This window comes from Pimephales promelas, chromosome 14 (genome assembly GCF_988280905.1).
Source record: "Pimephales promelas chromosome 14, fPimPro1.hap1.1, whole genome shotgun sequence".
NCBI lineage: Eukaryota > Metazoa > Chordata > Actinopteri > Cypriniformes > Leuciscidae > Pimephales > Pimephales promelas.
Genome location: NC_142782.1, coordinates 2145519 through 2164975, shown reverse-complemented (window position 1 = coordinate 2164975; position 19457 = coordinate 2145519). Strand labels below are relative to the sequence as shown.

General features: G+C 36.8%; 2 protein-coding genes and 2 long non-coding RNA genes across 4 annotated transcripts in view; 2 read left to right on the top strand and 2 right to left on the bottom strand.

The window, feature by feature from the left end:
- The window catches only part of LOC148973614 (uncharacterized), a 543652-nt gene that overhangs the window by 115078 nt on the left and 409117 nt on the right, over positions 1–19457 (top strand). The gene's annotated exons all lie outside the window — the stretch shown is intronic.
- Positions 2082–3871, bottom strand: LOC148973616 (uncharacterized). The gene is made up of 3 exons (XR_016146419.1): positions 3781–3871; positions 2330–2386; positions 2082–2192 (listed from the first exon to the last, which is right to left on the bottom strand). It is a non-coding gene; the product is annotated as an uncharacterized LOC148973616 (long non-coding RNA).
- Positions 6315–8110, bottom strand: LOC120481394 (ladderlectin). The gene is made up of 6 exons (XM_039675043.2): positions 7975–8110; positions 7784–7854; positions 7556–7665; positions 6963–7088; positions 6669–6783; positions 6315–6519 (listed from the first exon to the last, which is right to left on the bottom strand). Exons 2-6 carry the CDS (start codon positions 7848–7850, stop codon positions 6416–6418), a joined length of 522 nt encoding a protein of 173 aa, XP_039530977.2. The 5' UTR covers positions 7851–7854; positions 7975–8110; the 3' UTR covers positions 6315–6415.
- LOC120481389 (galactose-specific lectin nattectin) lies at positions 9435–11200 on the top strand. Its single transcript, XM_089119175.1, has 6 exons — positions 9435–9523; positions 9640–9710; positions 9829–9938; positions 10404–10529; positions 10709–10823; positions 10994–11200. The coding sequence occupies exons 2-6, from the start codon at positions 9644–9646 to the stop codon at positions 11095–11097; spliced, it is 522 nt and encodes a 173-aa protein (XP_088975301.1). The 5' UTR covers positions 9435–9523; positions 9640–9643; the 3' UTR covers positions 11098–11200.

The window sequence follows — 19457 nt, the reverse complement described above, 5'->3', positions numbered from 1 at the left end:
TAATCTTCATCATCACTGTGAAACAAAGGAGAAAGAAAAACTATAAAGATATATTCACACGGACACTGTATTTGAACAGAAATGATTCACTGTTACAGAAAACTGTAACCCACTGACTAACTGAAATCCCTAGAAATGTTTATAGAAGTTTAGAGAAATAACCCACAGTAACTGTAAACACTAGTACATTTTGTTTGTACTGGGAAAGTAAACAAACAATCCAGTTTGAGTGTGTGGTAAACATGTTTGGACTTAGAAAGTAAGCAAACAAACAATCCACTTTGAGTGTGTAGTAAACATCTTTGAACAAAGAAAGTAAGCAAAAAAGCCAGTTTGAGTTTGTGTATTCAGACGCTTTGTCCATATTTTTTACAGTCTATGATCCATTCATTGTAGGAAAGCTAGAAAGCTAACTAGAAAAACGGGCATTTTACACAAATAACAGTGAAACAGCTCCGTACTTTGATACCAAACACGAGAAGTAAATTATAACAAAACGTATTTCACATACCTTTCGGATGTCGGCATTTTATAATCAGGATCAGAAATGCCCTCAGCAACAAACAGATCTTCATCCTCAGATGAAGAGTCAATGGCACTGACTGGAGCTTCTAAGTCCGCTTGAATCATTGCCAGTGCTTCGGCGGCCGACATCTTCTTCTCCCATTTTCTCTGTGCCATTATTTCTCCGAGAAACGAAAAGGAATGGCTCAATAGTCAATATTATAATCCACGAGTGCAATCAGTGAATTCAGGTGTGCGATCAGCTGCGCGCTACTACTATTTATCCGCAGAGCGATCCTTTCTATTGGCTGTGCGCGCTGCGTCATGAAGGCAAACGTCCTACGCGCATCCATATCTCGGCAACCGATTGGTCAATTTGGATGATTGACACCTCTTTCTTATCGTCAGAACCAATAGAATCGATGGCATTTCGCAAAATCCGCGCAAACAACACCACTAGCCAACCAGGAGCCGACACACGCATTGCGTAAGACTAGCACGTTTCACCCCACTCCTCATGCGCAGTCTGTTTCCAAAGCAGGAATTAGTTGCAGACTGTCCGGAATCATCTCAAAGTGACACAGAGGCATCGGAGTAATCGCAAACACAGTTGATATGGCATTGTACACATTTTTTATCTCAAGACAGCAATCGAAGACACAATTCATAGTGGTAAATGTGTAAATAAAAGTTTTTTTTGTTGTTGTTCACTGACTGTTTACTTCGTGAGTTTTTGTCGTACAGTGATGTGAGTTAGACTGTTGGATTCTGTGGAGCCTCCTGAATCATTTGAGTGGTCGTTTGCCTTCATAGATCAACATCAGAGAGATTAGGAGTGCTGTGACTACTGTCATCAACGTGTTTCAGACAGACAGTGTGTTTTACAATAAAATTACTCAATTGCTTCGTGTTTGATGTGTGTTTTGTTTTGGCGAAAATGGATAGCATCATTTTTTAGCGGAGTTCTGTCTGATTACGGGGATATGCGGCATAGTTAGGTTGCGCTCACACTCTTTGAAGTGAAAGGACATAAAAGGCGCTAAGCCCCGTTGCCCCCGGTACCGGGGTCGGCCGTTATTAAGAAGTTAACCCCACTGATCTACATAAATCAGGGTTTCTACAGATGATGTCAAATGGTTGAACTCGGTGAGCTACTGAGACTTATTTCTATAGTCTTTGGCTTTTTACTGCAACAAACTCAGAATACACAACTCAGAAAATAAAATATTGATATGATATCACATTGTGTGACTTTTCGTTGTCATTTTCAGTCAAAAGGCAACAAGAGAAGCAATGTAAGATTGCTTTCCAAGCAATAATAAAAAAGCATGGGACGATACCCGTGGACGAAAAAACGTATAATAACCCGCTTCTTTTTTTCTCGTCACTTTAGCCTTCAAGGCTAAAGTGACGAGAAAAAAGAAGCGGGTTTTTATACGTTTTCCCCATTTCGTATACAGCTCTTGATGCCTTTTGCAGGGTTGCCAACTCTCACGCATTGAGCGCGAGTCTCACGCAATTGAGCCGTCTTCTAAAGCATTCCATGTCTTAAATGTGCATGGGCATTCTGAGTACTTACATGGATAACGGCTTGTATGTCCAAAGTGTGGATGTCTCAGCTTACAATGACTTAGTAATGCCAATCTACTTGGAACTGCTACTGGGCACTCTTTACACTGCCACATTCACTGGAGGGAGACAGAAAAAAAATAATTTTAACATATCCATAGAGAGGAATATTAAAATGACATAAATAGAAAATGGACAAACACAAAATAGAAAAAGCGATCAAATATACTTGCCGTAGTTTTACAAAAATACTCACCACTACTAGAGAATTTCCAAGTCACATTGCATGTGCACTGGTACATGAATCTGATATCTGTAAAATATTAGGAATAAAAAAAAAAAAGTTTTAAAGCAATAACATATCCCCAGAGGTGGGCTAGTTAGGATTTCAGGGAATTGAGCACATTTCCTTTTTAATAAACAAAAAAAGTAAATAATGAAATAATAAAATTAACTGATATTCTTATTGTAGCAGTGTTGCTAATAAGGCTTAGAATGAGGTTTCATTAGTAAACAGTAATGTTTTTAACAGATTGTAGTTTTAAAACTTAAATCTAGTGTATGAAATGGAAAATGTAAATTATATCATATAAATTTAGCACCAAACGTTGGACAAATGTATAGGAAATTAAATACAGAAATGCATTGCCATTTTACATATTGCATTGTCATTTTGCGTATTACATTTCAAATTGAATATTATTTGCTTGCTACTCATATGACCTTCCATAAATCATAGCCTTTTGACGTTTAATAATTACATTAGGCAGTACGATTAATATATTTTTTAAACCCCTTGTTATACAATTTAAGGTATTAAAGACTGATCCGCAGGGACTTTTTATTTGTGCTCCAAAATACATTTTTCAGTTCGCACACACATCTATTTTTAGTCGCAAATCCGAGTGAAATTATCGCAGTTAGGGATTGGAATTGAAAACTGAGTCCACAAGAGAAGCAGGAGTTATGAAACATCGATATTTATGCCATTGACGTTAACTCTTATCGATGCTTCTGCTCCAGTGCGGATTTGGAGCGGATTTGCAATATTTCAGCACAATTTGAACGTGGCAAGCATTTTATGAGACTTCCAGATTTCCCAATGAGGAAATTAAGTCGATTAACATTTAGATATTAAGTTCTTTATCCCTCCACCCCTGTCGGCAAAACTCCGTTAACGTTACCTGACAGGATTTTTCCATTCGTTGCAGAATTAAACTACGTTAGCTTCTTTAAAATAGTATTTGCAATAAGCCCGGAATAACACGTAACTTTTGTGTTCTTTATGATAAAATTTAAAAAGGTATAACGTTAAAGTGCGGCCAGACCCAGAAACCATTCACGTTTACATTCACGTTCAGGCCTAATAGTAATAAGTTATCCCCTTCTCCACCCAAAATGCATTGACGCCACTCATTATCTGACGCGAAATAGTTCTCATACACAGAAAAAATATGCCATTTTTTTTGCCACTGAACACCATTTTAAAAAAGCTAATGCAAGTCGGATTTTAAACGGGATACATAACGTTAACGTTACGTTAACTTAACGTTACCTTAAACATTTGCACTGCCACTAGGCCTAACTTTTGCCTTTCCCTAAAATCAGTAATGTACATAAAAAAAAATTCCCTCAGTGAAAATAAATACACTCAAACGGACTACTAACTGTTTCTCAATAGAATTTCAGTTAAAAAATGTTAATTACCTTCGACTGTAGCTTTCCACCACGACAACTTGCAGTCAGCTTCCACGGGCTCTGCTTCCACCTTCCAAAGCGAAAGAGAAAATGGCGGAGTGGCGCGCACGAGCAGTTAACGGTTCTCATGGGGGCGGAGTTTCCAGAAAAAACATAACTGATTTCTTTCATTTCAACATGATTTTTTTTTAAAGGATGAACATCCTTCAACATTAAATTAATTGCACAAGACTAAAATATGTTTGGATGAGAAACATAAAATAATCATGTAAGAAATACGAAATGCATTTAGGCAAATTCAACAATCTGCCCATTGCCATTTTTTCAGTGTATATGCACGCATAAATTCCGCATTTGACGCAAGGATTCTCGTCCATTTCTGGTTGTGGAGATTAAAGCGGAAGAAAACCGAGGAAAACGGGATTATGGCATGAGTCTTCAATATTTACTGTCCTCCAGTCTTTGAAATGAAACGTACATACGTTTAGATGTGATTTTATATATAGTTATATTTATTTAATATAATTTTAAAAAGAAGCATAAACACAACGAGGGGTGTCTGTTTTATCTGTTTTTGTGACTAACGTTTCTTTAGTATAACCATGGAGTATAAAAATTCAATATACATTGGACTCTACGATCGGCGGAAGTTACACTGCAAAAAATGAAATCTTGCCGAGTTAAAAAATCGTAAAATAAGGCAAGAATTCTTTTTTTTTTCTTCCAAGATAAATTAACTAGCCTAGAACTAAAAGCCAAAGATTATTTTGCTTGTTTTGAGAAAATTTTACTTAAATTTTCTTACTTAGAAAAAAATGCCAATTTTGGTGATTTCTTTCATTTTATCTTTTTAAAGTGAATGGTATATTTTGACATACTCCAATGTGTCCAATTCCAATTTCAAGACATATTTTCTTATTTTAAGAGCACAAGGTTTCTTATTTTTAGAAAACAACGTTAGCACATTCAGACACAAATATATAGCCTATTTTTTAAATTGTTTCCAACTTTACATTGAATGAATGCATGAGGTTTTTAGCACTTTCATATGAACTACTGTACACCCAAAGTGCTTTGCAATCATGTCAGGGGATCTCTCCTCAACCACCACCAGTGTTCATCATCTACTGGGATGATGCGACGGCAGCCACAGCACCAGTGTGCTCACCACTATCGAGCATACCTAATGCTTCACCGGAAATACCGCCGTGCATAGAGCCCATTAGAAATAGTCCTCAGTTGACATATCTGTAATTTATATAAAACAAATCTAGCGTTATTTGGATCTCAAACAGTTTTATTAAAGTTACTCCACCACGTGCGAAACCAACGTGGTTGAACGATACTTTACGACAGGTTTCGGGAAACAGTCGTCACACGATGTATCGTACTATGGTAGTGAAACAGCGAACTACGTAGGCTACGTTATACGGGAAACGCACCCCAGGTTATTTCATTTTTACTATGACGACTGTTCAGTCTGTTGATATTTGTCGATTTTTCACTCCAGAATATGCTCTTCACTCAGATTCCATGATGACCATATGTGGTGTTTGATATGTATACTGTATTGTTTCTTACATTTGTCCTGTTTTTGATGCGTTTGTTTATTCATTGTAACATGCTTTGAGTCCTATATAATAAACATTATTTCATTAATATTTTAAACCAATGGTTGGGTTTGTCCTGATTTGAGTCAAAAGTGTTGAAACAACTAAATTCAGTTTTTTAACACTACATAAAAGCTGGGATAAAATACAACCGACAGAACATTTAAAACTGAATCAAAAAGTTAAACAAACATCTTTAAGATGTTTTTTTTTACATGTGAAATAAAGAAAACAGTTACAAACTGAAACAGGAAGTGCTTCTGGACCAGTGTTGTTTACATCTTGTGAAATGGTCTATAATGGAGGTCCACTCACTTAATTATCAATGTTCACATTGCAACCCCTCCTTTCTAACTATGACATCATCTTTCTCTTTCTGTAAGAAAATAATTAATCACAGGATTAAGAGAGAGAGACAAGTAGTGATACACACCGGTCACCAGTAAGGTAAGATAATATAACCCAGTTAGATGCGTTTGCTATAAATTTTATTCAGTCACTGGAATAATAAACATACAGATATAGCCAGTTGTTCAGTCTCTTCATGTAATAACAGACTAAGGATGATTCTTTGAGAGTTAAAATTTGTGATGATCAAGTGATTTAATTCACAAAGTATGAAGACAATGCAAACAGAGAATTTTTGGAAACTATATTTACAACTAAACATAATAACTATATACATTTGTGAATGTTGTAACATGATATTGCAGAGGTTTCTCACACTGAAAGGTTGGGATATTGTATGTGTCGGGAATATTCAGAAAACAAGGGCCCTGAATGAGTTCAATATTTGCTTGTAATCCAGAATACTAACATGCCAATGATGAAGCATGTGTGCAGTTTAAACCCCACACCTGATAATCTCATTTAATGCCTTTCTAATAACCAGATTCTCAAACCCACTTTCACAGAAATTTGACAATACAAGCCTTGGTTTAATGCTTTTATTAATTTGAGGAGCATTTCAGAGAAGATATTGAAGAGAGATTAAAGGTTAGAGATTTGGTTTAAGAACACGAGTATAAATGTGGTTAAGCACGGCGCGCTGCCCGTGGACCCACACAGTCACACATGTCTTCAACACAAATATAGGATAATGAGGTTGAACAGGACTCGTCGTTCCAGCAACGGTCAGCTGTAAGAGGGAATAATAAAATCAGTTATTCTGATCATTAGTGTTATTACAATCAAAATGAAAGACTTTCAATTTAAGGCACTTTGCTATAATTCAATAAAATGCATCATTGGGATTTCACAAAGTATTGAAAAAGTCTGTATTCTTACCGGTAAAGCTGATATCCAAACAGTTCTCGGGACGCTGCTGGTAATTGTTGGGTTCTCCAGAGCACCAGTTGGTGTACGAAAACACAGATCCATCACTCCACAACCACCGTCCATCCTGAAGAGAGAAGAGCGGGAATAAAAGAGTGCACTACTGTTGGTGGACTTCAGGAAGAAGCTTTAGTTCAGATTTGAGGTCAAAACAACTTCATTAGAAACTTTGCCTTTACTGTTTAAAGCAACAATTGTAGTTTAGACAAACAAACTGGTCTCTTTAGGACACACAATTGAACTTACTTGAACAGCATCATGAGCACCAATCCAAGTCCGTGTGGAAGGAGAAGGCAACAGACTCAGCAGGAAATCATTTTCCGCTTTATTACGCACAGATGCGAGATTCGCACCATGACTTTGACAGTTTCTCTAAAGAGACAGATTGTCAAAAGTAAATCAATTTTAGCAGAACACAAGTGACAACATTTTAGACATTTGCAAACAAAGTTTGCTCTATTTGCTCAGTACCAGTTTTCTGGATCAGTTATTTGCAGAAAAGAAAGTTCACTTTCCCAAATAACATTCCCACTTTATAGCTGGGCGATATTGTAATGCGCATCTAATCAGTAAAGCGAGTTCCTTTTTATCTTAAGTTTCCTACACAACTAAATTGAGCTCTAGATAAAATTTCTTTGCATCTTAATTCTTGCATGAATTAACTCTTCCTTTTAGAGATTAGTTTTTTTTCCTGTTGCATTTATTTTACCACAGAATCATTTTTATCAGTTTAAATTAATCTGAAATGCACTTGTACATGTCTATATACATCTGTGTTTTAGATGTGGTTAAAGACCACTAATATAAAGTGCGTCAATCCTCTTGTTGGAACACATTACCTCTGCTGTGATCCAGTTACTCGCATCAGAAAAGTACTTGTAGCATCCGAGTCCAAAACTCCTCCAACCAGCAAGGCATGATTTGCCATTTATGATTCCACGATCATGTTCTGAAAACATGGTAAACCCCTTATTAAATCATGCAAATACTAATCAATGGAATATTGTACAGTTCCAAGATGTTTCTAAATAACAAGAGTTTTTTTTACAAATAAATGTGTTGGTTACCGTCTGTACTATTCCCCATGGAGAAGACGATGAAAAGAAGCAGACAACTTTTCAGCATAGCCATCATGAACCTGAAATTAATAAGCAGGAAAAGTTAAATGTCTGTCTGCACTCATATATGCTGCACACTGAGATCCTCAATGCATTTAAACACAAAAACAATTCAGGGAGAACATCTATGCAGAACTCACTTTGGTTTTTAAATTGTTTCCTTCAGAGTCTCAGAGAAAGATTTTGTGACAAAGCCAGACTGTGTGAACCACCACAACATTACCATACCTATCTAATGAAGATGGGTGATATTTATACACATAATATCAGGCAATAACTGTCCCGGAGTCATCAGTAACACCTGCCGCACCATCAGCGCCCGATCACCCGACTCCGCCCATCCACTCGTCATCACCAGAGGACTGACTCACCACACCTGCACCCGCTCATCAGGTCTTCGGAGAGCCTTGGCACTTCCTATTAGCCCCGTTGTGTATCATCTTGGTTGCAGTTCCATTAGAATTCCACTGGAGGTGATCGCGGGCGAGTGCAGAATGAATGGGAGTCTATGGGGCTAAACGGCTAAATGTGTCTCTTTCACCTGCTTGTCGTTAAATTAACATAGATTTTATTGTTGATTCCGCAAGTTCAATATAGATTATAGGCCAAAAGTCGAATGAACAAGTACTAATATCCTTTTGATTTCTTTGTTGGCCAGAACACGCTAGCATTCTGCTATTGTATGACGTCATCACAGTTATGAACGGATTTTTAGAACAGATAGGCTAAGTACAATTTTCAGCTGAGTGTATTATCTTAGCCCTCCCTTTTGAATGCAACTTTCAAATTACTTGACAAAAAAATACATCCTGAGAAAAGTGGATTTCTGGGGATGAAACCCCATTGACTCCTATTCATTCTGCACTCGACGGCGAGCGCCCTCGCGTGGACACAGACGTGTTACTGCAGCCAGTCCAAAACCCGGAAGTAACCAGATGGTACCCAAAGCCCGTCTACGGAAAGCCTCCTTTTGGACCGAATTTTGCTTGTAGTTCCACCAGATTTCCACTGGGGGGAGATGGTGCTCACTGCGGTACATGAAATCCACGGGGAGGAGTCGGATCCCGATCCAACTCCTCCCACCTACGTACACCTAAACCTAACCAACTCTGCCCCCTAATCCCTAAACCCAACCCTAATCCTACTCATCTCCACCTCTTGGATCGTGATCCGACTCCTCCCCGTGGATCTCATGTACTGCATTGAGGTGCTACTGCCTGGGGGCGTTCGCCAGAGTGCAAAATGAATGGGCGTCTATGGAGCTAGAGGCTAAATTTGTCTCTTTCACCTGATTGCCGTTGAGAAATCTCAGATTTGATTTTAGGTTTAGCAAGTTAAGCATGGGTTATATGTCGAAAGGTGAATAAAGTAGGCTACTTATGTCCTTTGTTGTTGCCCATTATTACACGTTAACAATCTGATGTGTCTGTGAAGGACTGATTACCCCGGTTCGCCCGTGCCTAAAACCGCTCTGGTGATGACGAGTGGATGGGCGGAGTCGGGTGATCGGGCGCTGATGGTGCGGCAGGTGTTACTGATGACTCCGGGACAGTTATTGCCTGATATTATGTGTATAAATATCACCCATCTTCATTAGATAGGTATGGTAATGTTGTGGTGGTTCACACAGTCTGGCTTTGTCACAAAATCTTTCTCTGAGACTCTGAAGGGAACTATTTAAAAACCAAAGTGAGTTCTAGATGTTCTCCCTGAATTGTTTTTGTGTTTAAATGCATTGAGGATCTCAGTGTGCAGCATATATGAGTGCAGACAGACATTTAACTTTTCCTGCTTATTAATTTCAGGTTCATGATGGCTATGCTGAAAAGTTGTCTGCTTCTTTTCATCGTCTTCTCCATGGGGAATAGTACAGACGGTAACCAACACATTTATTTGTAAAAAAAACTCTTGTTATTTAGAAACATCTTGGAACTGTACAATATTCCATTGATTAGTATTTGCATGATTTAATAAGGGGTTTACCATGTTTTCAGAACATGATCGTGGAATCATAAATGGCAAATCATGCCTTGCTGGTTGGAGGAGTTTTGGACTCGGATGCTACAAGTACTTTTCTGATGCGAGTAACTGGATCACAGCAGAGGTAATGTGTTCCAACAAGAGGATTGACGCACTTTATATTAGTGGTCTTTAACCACATCTAAAACACAGATGTATATAGACATGTACAAGTGCATTTCAGATTAATTTAAACTGATAAAAATGATTCTGTGGTAAAATAAATGCAACAGGAAAAAAAACTAATCTCTAAAAGGAAGAGTTAATTCATGCAAGAATTAAGATGCAAAGAAATTTTATCTAGAGCTCAATTTAGTTGTGTAGGAAACTTAAGATAAAAAGGAACTCGCTTTACTGATTAGATGCGCATTACAATATCGCCCAGCTATAAAGTGCGTGTTATATGGGAAAGTGAACTTTCTTTTCTGCAAATAACTGATCCAGAAAACTGGTACTGAGCAAATAGAGCAAACTTTGTTTGCAAATGTCTAAAATGTTGTCACTTGTGTTTTGCTAAAATTGATTTACTTTTGACAATCTGTCTCTTTAGAGAAACTGTCAAAGTCATGGTGCGAATCTCGCATCTGTGCGTAATAAAGAGGAAAATGATTTCCTGCTGAGTCTGTTGCCTTCTCCTTCCACACGGACTTGGATTGGTGCTCATGATGCTGTTCAAGTAAGTTCAATTGTGTGTCCTAAAGAGACCAGTTTGTTTGTCTAAACTACAATTGTTGCTTTAAACAGTAAAGGCAAAGTTTCTAATGAAGTTGTTTTGACCTCAAATCTGAACTAAAGCTTCTTCCTGAAGTCCACCAACAGTAGTGCACTCTTTTATTCCCGCTCTTCTGTCTTTAGGATGGACGGTGGTTGTGGAGTGATGGATCTGTGTTTTCGTACACCAACTGGTGCTCTGGAGAACCCAACAATTACCAGCAGCGTCCCGAGAACTGTTTGGATATCAGCTTTACCGGTAAGAATACAGACTTTTTCAATACTTTGTTATTTGCAATCCAATTTTTACATTCAGTAAAATGTATGATTTTGGATTTCACAAAGTGTCTTTAGTTGAACAATCTTTTTTATTTTGATTGTAATAACACTAATGATCAGAATAACTGATTTTATTATTCCCCCTTACAGCTGACCGTTGCTGGAACGACGAGTCCTGTTTAACCTCATTATCCTATATTTGTGTTGAAGACATGTGTGACTGTGTGGGTCCACGGGCAGCGAGCCGTGTTTAACCACATTTATACTCGTGTTCTTAAACCAAATCTCTAACCTTTAATCTCTCTTCAATATCTTCTCTGAAACGCTCCTCAAATTAATAAAAACATTAAAAACCAAGTTGTGTTATCATTCAAATTTCTGCATGTGAAAATGGGATTGAGAATTTGGTTATTAGAAAGGCATTAAATGAGATCAGGTGTGGGGTTTAAACTGCACACATGCTTCATCATTGGCATGTTAGTTTTCTGGATAATAAACAATATGAATCTCATCCAGGGCCCTTGTTTTCTGAATATGCCAGAACATACACAAATAACATTTCAGTGTGAGAAACCACTGCAAATAACTCCGATTTATTTGAATACACTTAACCATGTAGGATCTCATGCAACAGCGCCACCAGCAACTAACTCGACCCAGAGAAAGTCTAATATGGGGAGAACTCGCACTCTCTGTGAACTTCCGGTTTCTGAAGTGTTGCAGTTCCACTCTGAGTCCACATGAGGGCGCTCACAGGACGCGTGCAGAATGAATGGAGGTCTATGGACATGCACCCCTCAACCCACTTTTCTCAGGATATTTTTGAATGTAGTTTTTGAAAGGAGATGCGAAGAAATTACACATTACAGAGTGGTATTTTTTTTAGTGTCACTTCTTTGCTTTAAAAACTGTTTTAAAATGTCAATGACGTCATACACATCTGTCAGAAATGTATTTCTTTCTCAGCTTTTGTCCAGAGAGTGTAAAAGCACTGTCTAGAGTAAATAATTTGCTTGCAACAAAAAGTCCAACATCAGTTAATATTAAATATGATCTGAAGGCATTTGTAATGACCTTTTTGAATTTACAAAATGTATTTGGCAAAAGCCAGGCCTTTCTCCCATTTATATTTATTACAAAGGAGCCCCAACAGAATTGACCTCTTGGGGTAACCTAATCTTTCTCTCCATCTGGATTATTATTTTTTTGTCTGGAACTGATATTGATTGATTTTTTGTTGTTTTATTATCCAACGAACTTTAGTAGTTTATAATAGCTACAGTATACATAATTTACATATTTATACACCCCCCCCCCTCCCCACCAAAAAACCCAAATAAAATAAAAACATTCCAGAGTGTCCAAATTGATTAATTAAATAAAAAAACTGTATATTCATTAAAGATAAGACAAGTATTTATTTCTTATTGATAATGTTCACCAGTCCAGACTGAAGAAAATGAATCAAATTTCTTCTTGTATTTAATTTTCCCAAAATAATAAAAAGTTGTTCAATAATAGTTAAATTATTGTTCTTATTAATTATTTAATTAGAACAATGCATCTATACATATAAAAATAATTTAATTTAATTATAACATTTGTTTTCCCTCTAATGAAATTGTCTGAACACACACCCATCCCGTGTGGTCGTGGTACGTCACTCACGGGTGGCGGTGATTGGATGCGGAGGACTGATAACCACGCCCATGACCACGCCCACACGCGCGAGCACGCTTGCAGACAGCAGAATGATGGAAGTTTGACCTGATCCTTCGAGCTGTGGACTTACTCGTTTCATTCCTGACATGAACGGAGAAACGGAAAGAGAGATGGTGGACAAAATACACGGGATTGAGTTTTCTAGGGAACATTTTCGGACGACAGACAATGGTAAGACGGTTCTTCTTTTAAATCAAACGTGGCTATCAGTATAATGTTGATTTGATTAATTCAGTTTAATTTCTTAAATTTCTGCTTTTCCATTATCATTACCAACGATATTGTACTGTTTACAGTATTTACAGTTAGTGTGCTTTCTGTGATGTGTAAATCCTGGAGGAGAGGTTTGAGTCAACAACAGGAAAGGTTTTATTTGGACATGGGTCACTGGTCTTTCAAAATGTGAACTTTTGAACTTGAGGAAACCTGCACCCCCATCCAGCAAATTCTGGGATCAATCAGGAATTTGTGCAGCTTTATCTATACAGCCTCCTTATCTGAACCACAGCATCCCAGAGGACCCACAGTGAAGCCGGACACCAGTTTCTCATATGTTTTGATTGAAGTTACATTCAAAGGACATTTCTAGGTTGTCCCATTACGCTTTGCAGTAATATTGCCCAAAATAGAACATAATGAAAAAGATTTGAGAGTTGTAGCTGAGGGGAATTTATAACTATTAAGTCTCATTATTTTTAAAGATTTTATTATCATTGTTTTTTTGTCAGAAATTCTCACAAAGCCATGACTTTTTTTAACAACAATTTTAAAGGACTCTCTCTTTTGGAGATCAGCAGCGTCAGTCCATTCACTGTCACTGCAGGGGCGGGCATCTTCCCAAAATGATATATCACAATCTTAAAACAAATAATGAATCTGAATCGTGATTCATTTACGTTTACATCTACATTTATGCCTAATTTATGAATGTAAATGAATCTGAATCATGATCTTCCCAGTCTTGAGATGTACTATCAAGAATATGGACCAAATCAAAACGCACTATTGCATTGTAACAGTCGAGTTTTACCGTTTTCGAATCCATTCAGCCGATTTTCTGATATTTAGAAGAATATTAGTAAACAGACAATTTCTGGTCTCATTGACTTCCATAGTATATTTTTTTTCCTACTATGGAAGTCAATGAGACCAGAAACTGTCTGTTTACTAATATTCTTCTAAATATCAGAAAATCGCCTGAATGGATTCGAAAACGGTAAAACTCGACTGTTTAACTCTGGGGGAGTTGTAAAATGAGCCTATTTCCCAAAAAAGTGGAGTATCCCTTTAACGTTATTTAGGCTTTTAACTGCAGGCGAAAGCACATCATGTTTTCATAAGCGCTGGAAGCCAAAATTGATACAAAATCTACAATTTGATTGATGGCACTGCTGTTGAAGAGTTTTTCATACTTGTAAAGTAGATGGTGGACGTCTTCAAGATACAGTAGATCACGATATAAAATCATCAGATCACTTTATATGGAAAAGAGCAGCTTGGACATTCTTCTGAAGTTCTGAGTGAAATCATATGGGTTTGGGTTGACATAAGGCTGATAAATGATGCTAGAATGGATCAATCATTTTAATGCCATTTTGTTTTTTAAAACTGAATTATAGTCCGATCAATGCCTTTTTGTCAATCCTGACTAGATAATTAATGATTTCAAATGAACCATTTGCATATTGTTCTGCCAAATTGCATTAAGGTTTGTCTGTGATTTCCAAAATATGCTGATTAGCACATCAGATGAATGTCCTTTTCTTTTCTTTTTTGAATCTGCTGGAGAGAGAAACTATCCTGTGTGAAGTGAGTCTGTGAGTCGGTTTCTCTCTTTGTCCTTCAAACCCTTAAAGTCATTGTTCTATCTATCAAATGTCCCAGGAGACCCGAGATGTCAAATACAGTCACTTGTTGTGAAACAGCCAATCAATAGGCCTACAGCCATTCAAACCAGTCTTTACAAACTAGGGTCTCTGTCACAATATTGCTTTATATCATAGATATCTTCATATCCATTATTTGACCAAGTGTAAATGTACTCATAATCTAGAGCCGAGGGGGTTAAAGGGATAGTTCACTTTGAAATAAAGTTTTGGTATGTTTTATCTTACCTCAAGGGCATCCAAGATGTAGGTGTCTTTGTTTCCACAGTATTTTCAATTTTGATATTTTTAGGTCAAACCGTTCTTGTCTGTCAGTCATTTAATGGAGGTCTATGGTCACCACCTCAAAGAGCATGCACAGAGAAGTCCAAATTAAACATGATTTAATGACTCGTAAATGTAAGTACACATTGATGGCCTAAGACACGAAACGAGCGTATTTATATCGTTTTTACCTCTTGTAATCACAGTCACGTCATTAAAAATGTAAAAATACAGGTAAAAATGATATGAATACTGTTCGTTTTCTCACACAAACCGCTCGTTTCGTGTCTTAGGCCATCAATGTGTACTTACATTTGCGAGTCATTGAATCGTGTTTAATTTGGACTTCTCTGTGCATGCTCTTTGAGGTGGTGACCATAGACCTCCATTATATGACTGACAGACAACAACGGTTTGACCTAAAAATATCAAAATTGAAACTACTGTGGAAACAAAGACACCTACATCTTGGATGGCCTTGAGGTAAGATAAAACATGCCAAAAATTAATTTCAAAGTGAATTATCCCTTTAATGCTTCATTTGTTCTCGGTGTATCAGATTGCCATATGTTCAAATAGTGTCCTATGAAATCTCAAATTCAGTTTCATTTATTCCTTTTGAATTTTTCTGGATTACATGTTTTTTTTTTTCCGTTTACATTTTTTGGGACTCCAAGTACAACAATTTATTTAAAGTTTAACAAAAATGACATGTTTAGGGCCCTATGAGTGAAATACGGATTCCATTTTAATGGTTTAATTAAATTTAAATAAGTAAATAATTGTCTAAAAAAATTGTGACAGAAATGTAATACTGTTGTACAGTAGAATTTTACTACCTCAAAATAATAATGATACTAACTAATAAAAATTTTGTATTAAATGTATTTTTTAAAGAACAATCCCAATTTTTCTCTAATTGAATACATATATCCATTTTTTTTTTCATTTCTATGAAATGTTTTTTCCCCCTAGAAATTCTGTGTTGTGTATTCAAATTGTTATGGCTCATGAAGGATCTTTTAATCATACGAAAACAACTTTTTTTGTCAAGCAAAGTGCTGCACAATAGAGCTTCACTCTTCAAATGAAACCATGGAAGAAAAATTAGGATTGTTCCTTTAAAAAATAAAGTTTTAATATGAATTTATTATTATTATTACTTTGAGGTATAGGAAAATTCTAATGTACAACAGTAATGCATTTCTGTCACAATTTCTTCAAGTTAAACCGAACTTTTATTTTGCCGGGTTGCTGTGAATGTTCAGTCTATATATCGTGATGTGATTTAACTGAACTGACCTGCTTTTTATTTATTTGACAAGTTCCACATTATTCAGTAAATTCACAGTCTGAGGCACAGTCTCTAATAATAACTATTGCAAACTGGATGTAATATTAGGATTTTTCTCTTCAATGCAGGTTGTTGTGGTGATCTTTTGGAAGCAGAGGAGCATGGGATAGGTAAGGTCGATTTCATTTTAAAACAGTTTTTATTTTTATGAATGAAATGCCTCCGGCTATGCTCATAGTTTCAGAACAAAATAATTCAAATGTCCTTTTAGACTTTGAGTTGAGAAATATCAGTGTGTGTGTTCATCAAATGTCCAGGAGAGGGCGTCCTGCCACTCAACACTATTCGCTGGTTAACACACGTTTGTGCAGATATGAAGGTTTGTGTGTGCTGCACTTGTAGTTACTTAAGTTGCTGAGGTAAATGCAATCCAATTGCTGAACACAGTTGCTGTGTCTGAAATCTGAAAAGCATTATATATATATATATATACACACAGGAGAAACCGGAAAATTTCATTTATTTCAGTAATTCAACTTAAAAGGTGAAACTAATATATTATATAGACTCATTAGGTGCAAAGTGAGATATTTCAAGCCTTTATTTGTTATCACAATTATAACAAATAAAGGCTTGAAATATCTCACTTTGCATATAATGAGTCTATATAATATATTAGTTTCACCTTTTAAGTTGAATTACTGGAATAAATAAACTTTTGCACGATATCCTAATTTTGAAAGTTTCACATGAATCTAAAAATAAATGTGAGAGTTACTCCATCAGGGGTAGTTTTCGTTCTCACTATGGTGGAAGCACATGCAGTGGTGAGATTGTGAGATAAATCTGTCCAGCATCATATTCAGAAGCTCCGTGTGTTTCAGCTCTCAGGATATGGAACCTTCAAGGGTTCCGTCACACGCCTCACATATAGAACCTTCTGAGAGTTCCATCATGGAATCATTTTATGAGTTTAGTTTTAAATAATTGTGTTTTTATTTTTATGAATTAACTCGTAAACATACTTTATCACTAGAAAAAATGGAAATAACCCGTTAACATGAAAGTATTGTAGACGTTCCTCCAGTGTTGTAGTCGAGACCACCTCACTCGAGTCCGAGTCGACACCGAGACCAGAGAGAGTCGAGTCCGAGTCGAGTCCGAGACCAGAGACGGTCGAGTCCGAGTCGAGACCAGTGAGGGTTGATTACCTAATTTACTTTTATTTACTTAGAGAAATCCTTTTTTTTTTTTTTTTACTGAATTTACTTAGAGTTTAAAAAATATGATCAGTTTAGGGTAAAAAGGCCACATAGTAGGTGGTGTTAAAAGTAATTTTATTACAATTTGTCATGCGCAGTTGCGCACTAGAAAATCACCAATCACTGGGCGTGTCAATCAATTTAAAGAAATATTTTATTAACACACATTAATAATCATGAAAAATATTTTGAATTGAACTCGAGTGGACTCGGGAATAATTCCGAGTCCTAAAAAAAAAAATGTTCGAGTACGAGTCAATTCCGAGTCCAAATGCACACGAGTCCATGACAAGACCAAGACCATTAAAATATGGTCTCGAGACCGAGTCCGAGACGAGTCCGAGTCTCGAGTACTACAACACTGCGTTCCTCCTTATATAGAACCTTTTTGGCATTAAGTGTTCTTTAAAAGTGAGTCAAGAACTCGTATAGAACTTTATGCCTCAGAGAAACAATTGTGTACAAACGTCTGTTTTCGCGGTTGCTCTGTATATTTCTATGGCATCACTGTCAAAGAGGAAGAGTAGCTGATGAAGTCGGTTAACTTAATGTAGAGTTAAAGGAGTAGTTCACTTTCTTCAGTCGAAAAGAAATGAAGGTTTTTGATGAAAACATTCCAGGATTTTCTTCTTATAATGGACTTCAATGGGGTCCAAACCGTTCAAGGTCCAAAAGACAGTTTCAGTGCTAACTGTTCAAAGGGCTTTAAACGAATAAGGCTCTTATCAAGCGAAACGATCGCTCATTTAATGAATAAATAACAAAGTTTAAGTTTTATAAGCTCAAATGCTCGCCTCGCTCTGTTCTGTGATGAGCGTTCGTGACCCTCCTGTTCAAACTCGAATCAAAATGAACAAATCTTTTACGAGTCATTTGGTTCATTCAACGAACGAAATGAACGAATTGACTCAGAAAAAGATTCATTCATTTTGATTAACGAGTTCGAACAGGAGAGTCACACAGAACAGAGCAAGGCGAGCATTTGAGCTTCTAAAACTTAAACTTTGTGAGCGATCGTTTCGCTTGATAAGACCCTTATTCATCGTCTGGAATCCTTTAAAGCCCTTTGAATAGTTTGTAGTTTGCACTGAAAGTGTCTTTTGGACCTTGAACCGTTTGGTTCCCATTGAAGTCCATTATATGGAGAAAATCCTGGAATGTTTTCATCAAAAACCTCAATTTCTTTTCAACTGAAGAAGGAAAGACATGGACATCTTGGATGACATGGGGGTGAGTCAATTATCAGCAAAAGTTTTTTAAAACTGAACTACTCCTTTAAGGATTGCAATGTTTGAAGCGGAGGTCAAATGTCAGTCGACCGGGAAGATGTCATAAATCATAAGATCTTCCCTTCATGCAGTGAAAAGAGTGAAAAAAGATTGACTTTGTGTTGAATTCCAGGATTATTATGGTTTTTGAACTCTGACCTTTGTGATCGTGAGTCTGGCTCCATGAATACGTGAATATTAATCACGTTACTTGGATTAATATTTTTCATATGGTTTTGCTTGGTTGTTTCTGTATGTAAATTTTAATTTTAATTCACTGTGATTTGAACCCGATGAACTCAAACGAATATGATCGATTTATAACGTTGTCCTTTTAAGTTTACATTTGAGTTTACATATTCATTCATGACAAAGCTTTGGTTCAAAGTTTTGTATGTTAGAATCCAGTTTATATTTATATATTTTAAAGTGTGTGTTGTACTATACTACTGGTCTGGCTGCAGAATACAGCATTTTTATTCATTTTCACGGATCCGAATGAACAAAGATTGTTTTGACAGTGTTGTCGAAAACTTCTCAGTTTTAACACTCTGAGTGTTTGTCATTCCCTACTCTCTCTCTCTCTCTCTCTCTCTTTCTCTTTCTCTCTCTCTCTCTCTCTGCTGTAAGAGGGAAAGGTCGTTGTCAGTTCAGCCATTGCTGACCTCAGTGTGAACGGTTCCCATAAAGCTCTGGGAAACTGAGGAGGGACAGCGGCGAGACACAGGACTATAGTCACTGCTCGAGTTATGAGCTAAAGCGTGATGTGACGTTTGCTCTGTCTGACGTGTTTCTAAGTCAAATTGGATATTCACTGAGAAAGCATTGGGGATTGAGTGGATGATGAAAAATGGGTGTTATATTATGATGATGCAGAATGAACATGAGTTTTAACTATTGTTACGATGTCGAGTTATA

Excerpts from the sequence above, each read along its gene's own strand:
- LOC120481394 (XM_039675043.2), bottom strand. The coding sequence starts at position 7,850 with ATGATGGCTATGCTGAAAAGTTGTCTGCTTCTTTTCATCGTCTTCTCC. Across the intron at positions 6,784-6,962 it reads GTGCTCATGATGCTGTTCAA|GATGGACGGTGGTTGTGGAG; the intron begins GTAAGTTCAATT and ends TTCTCTCTTCAG. Across the intron at positions 6,520-6,668 it reads TTTGGATATCAGCTTTACCG|CTGACCGTTGCTGGAACGAC; the intron begins GTAAGAATACAG and ends TCCCTCTTACAG.
- LOC120481389 (XM_089119175.1), top strand. The coding sequence starts at position 9,644 with ATGATGGCTATGCTGAAAAGTTGTCTGCTTCTTTTCATCGTCTTCTCC. Across the intron at positions 10,530-10,708 it reads GTGCTCATGATGCTGTTCAA|GATGGACGGTGGTTGTGGAG; the intron begins GTAAGTTCAATT and ends TTCTGTCTTTAG. Across the intron at positions 10,824-10,993 it reads TTTGGATATCAGCTTTACCG|CTGACCGTTGCTGGAACGAC; the intron begins GTAAGAATACAG and ends TCCCCCTTACAG.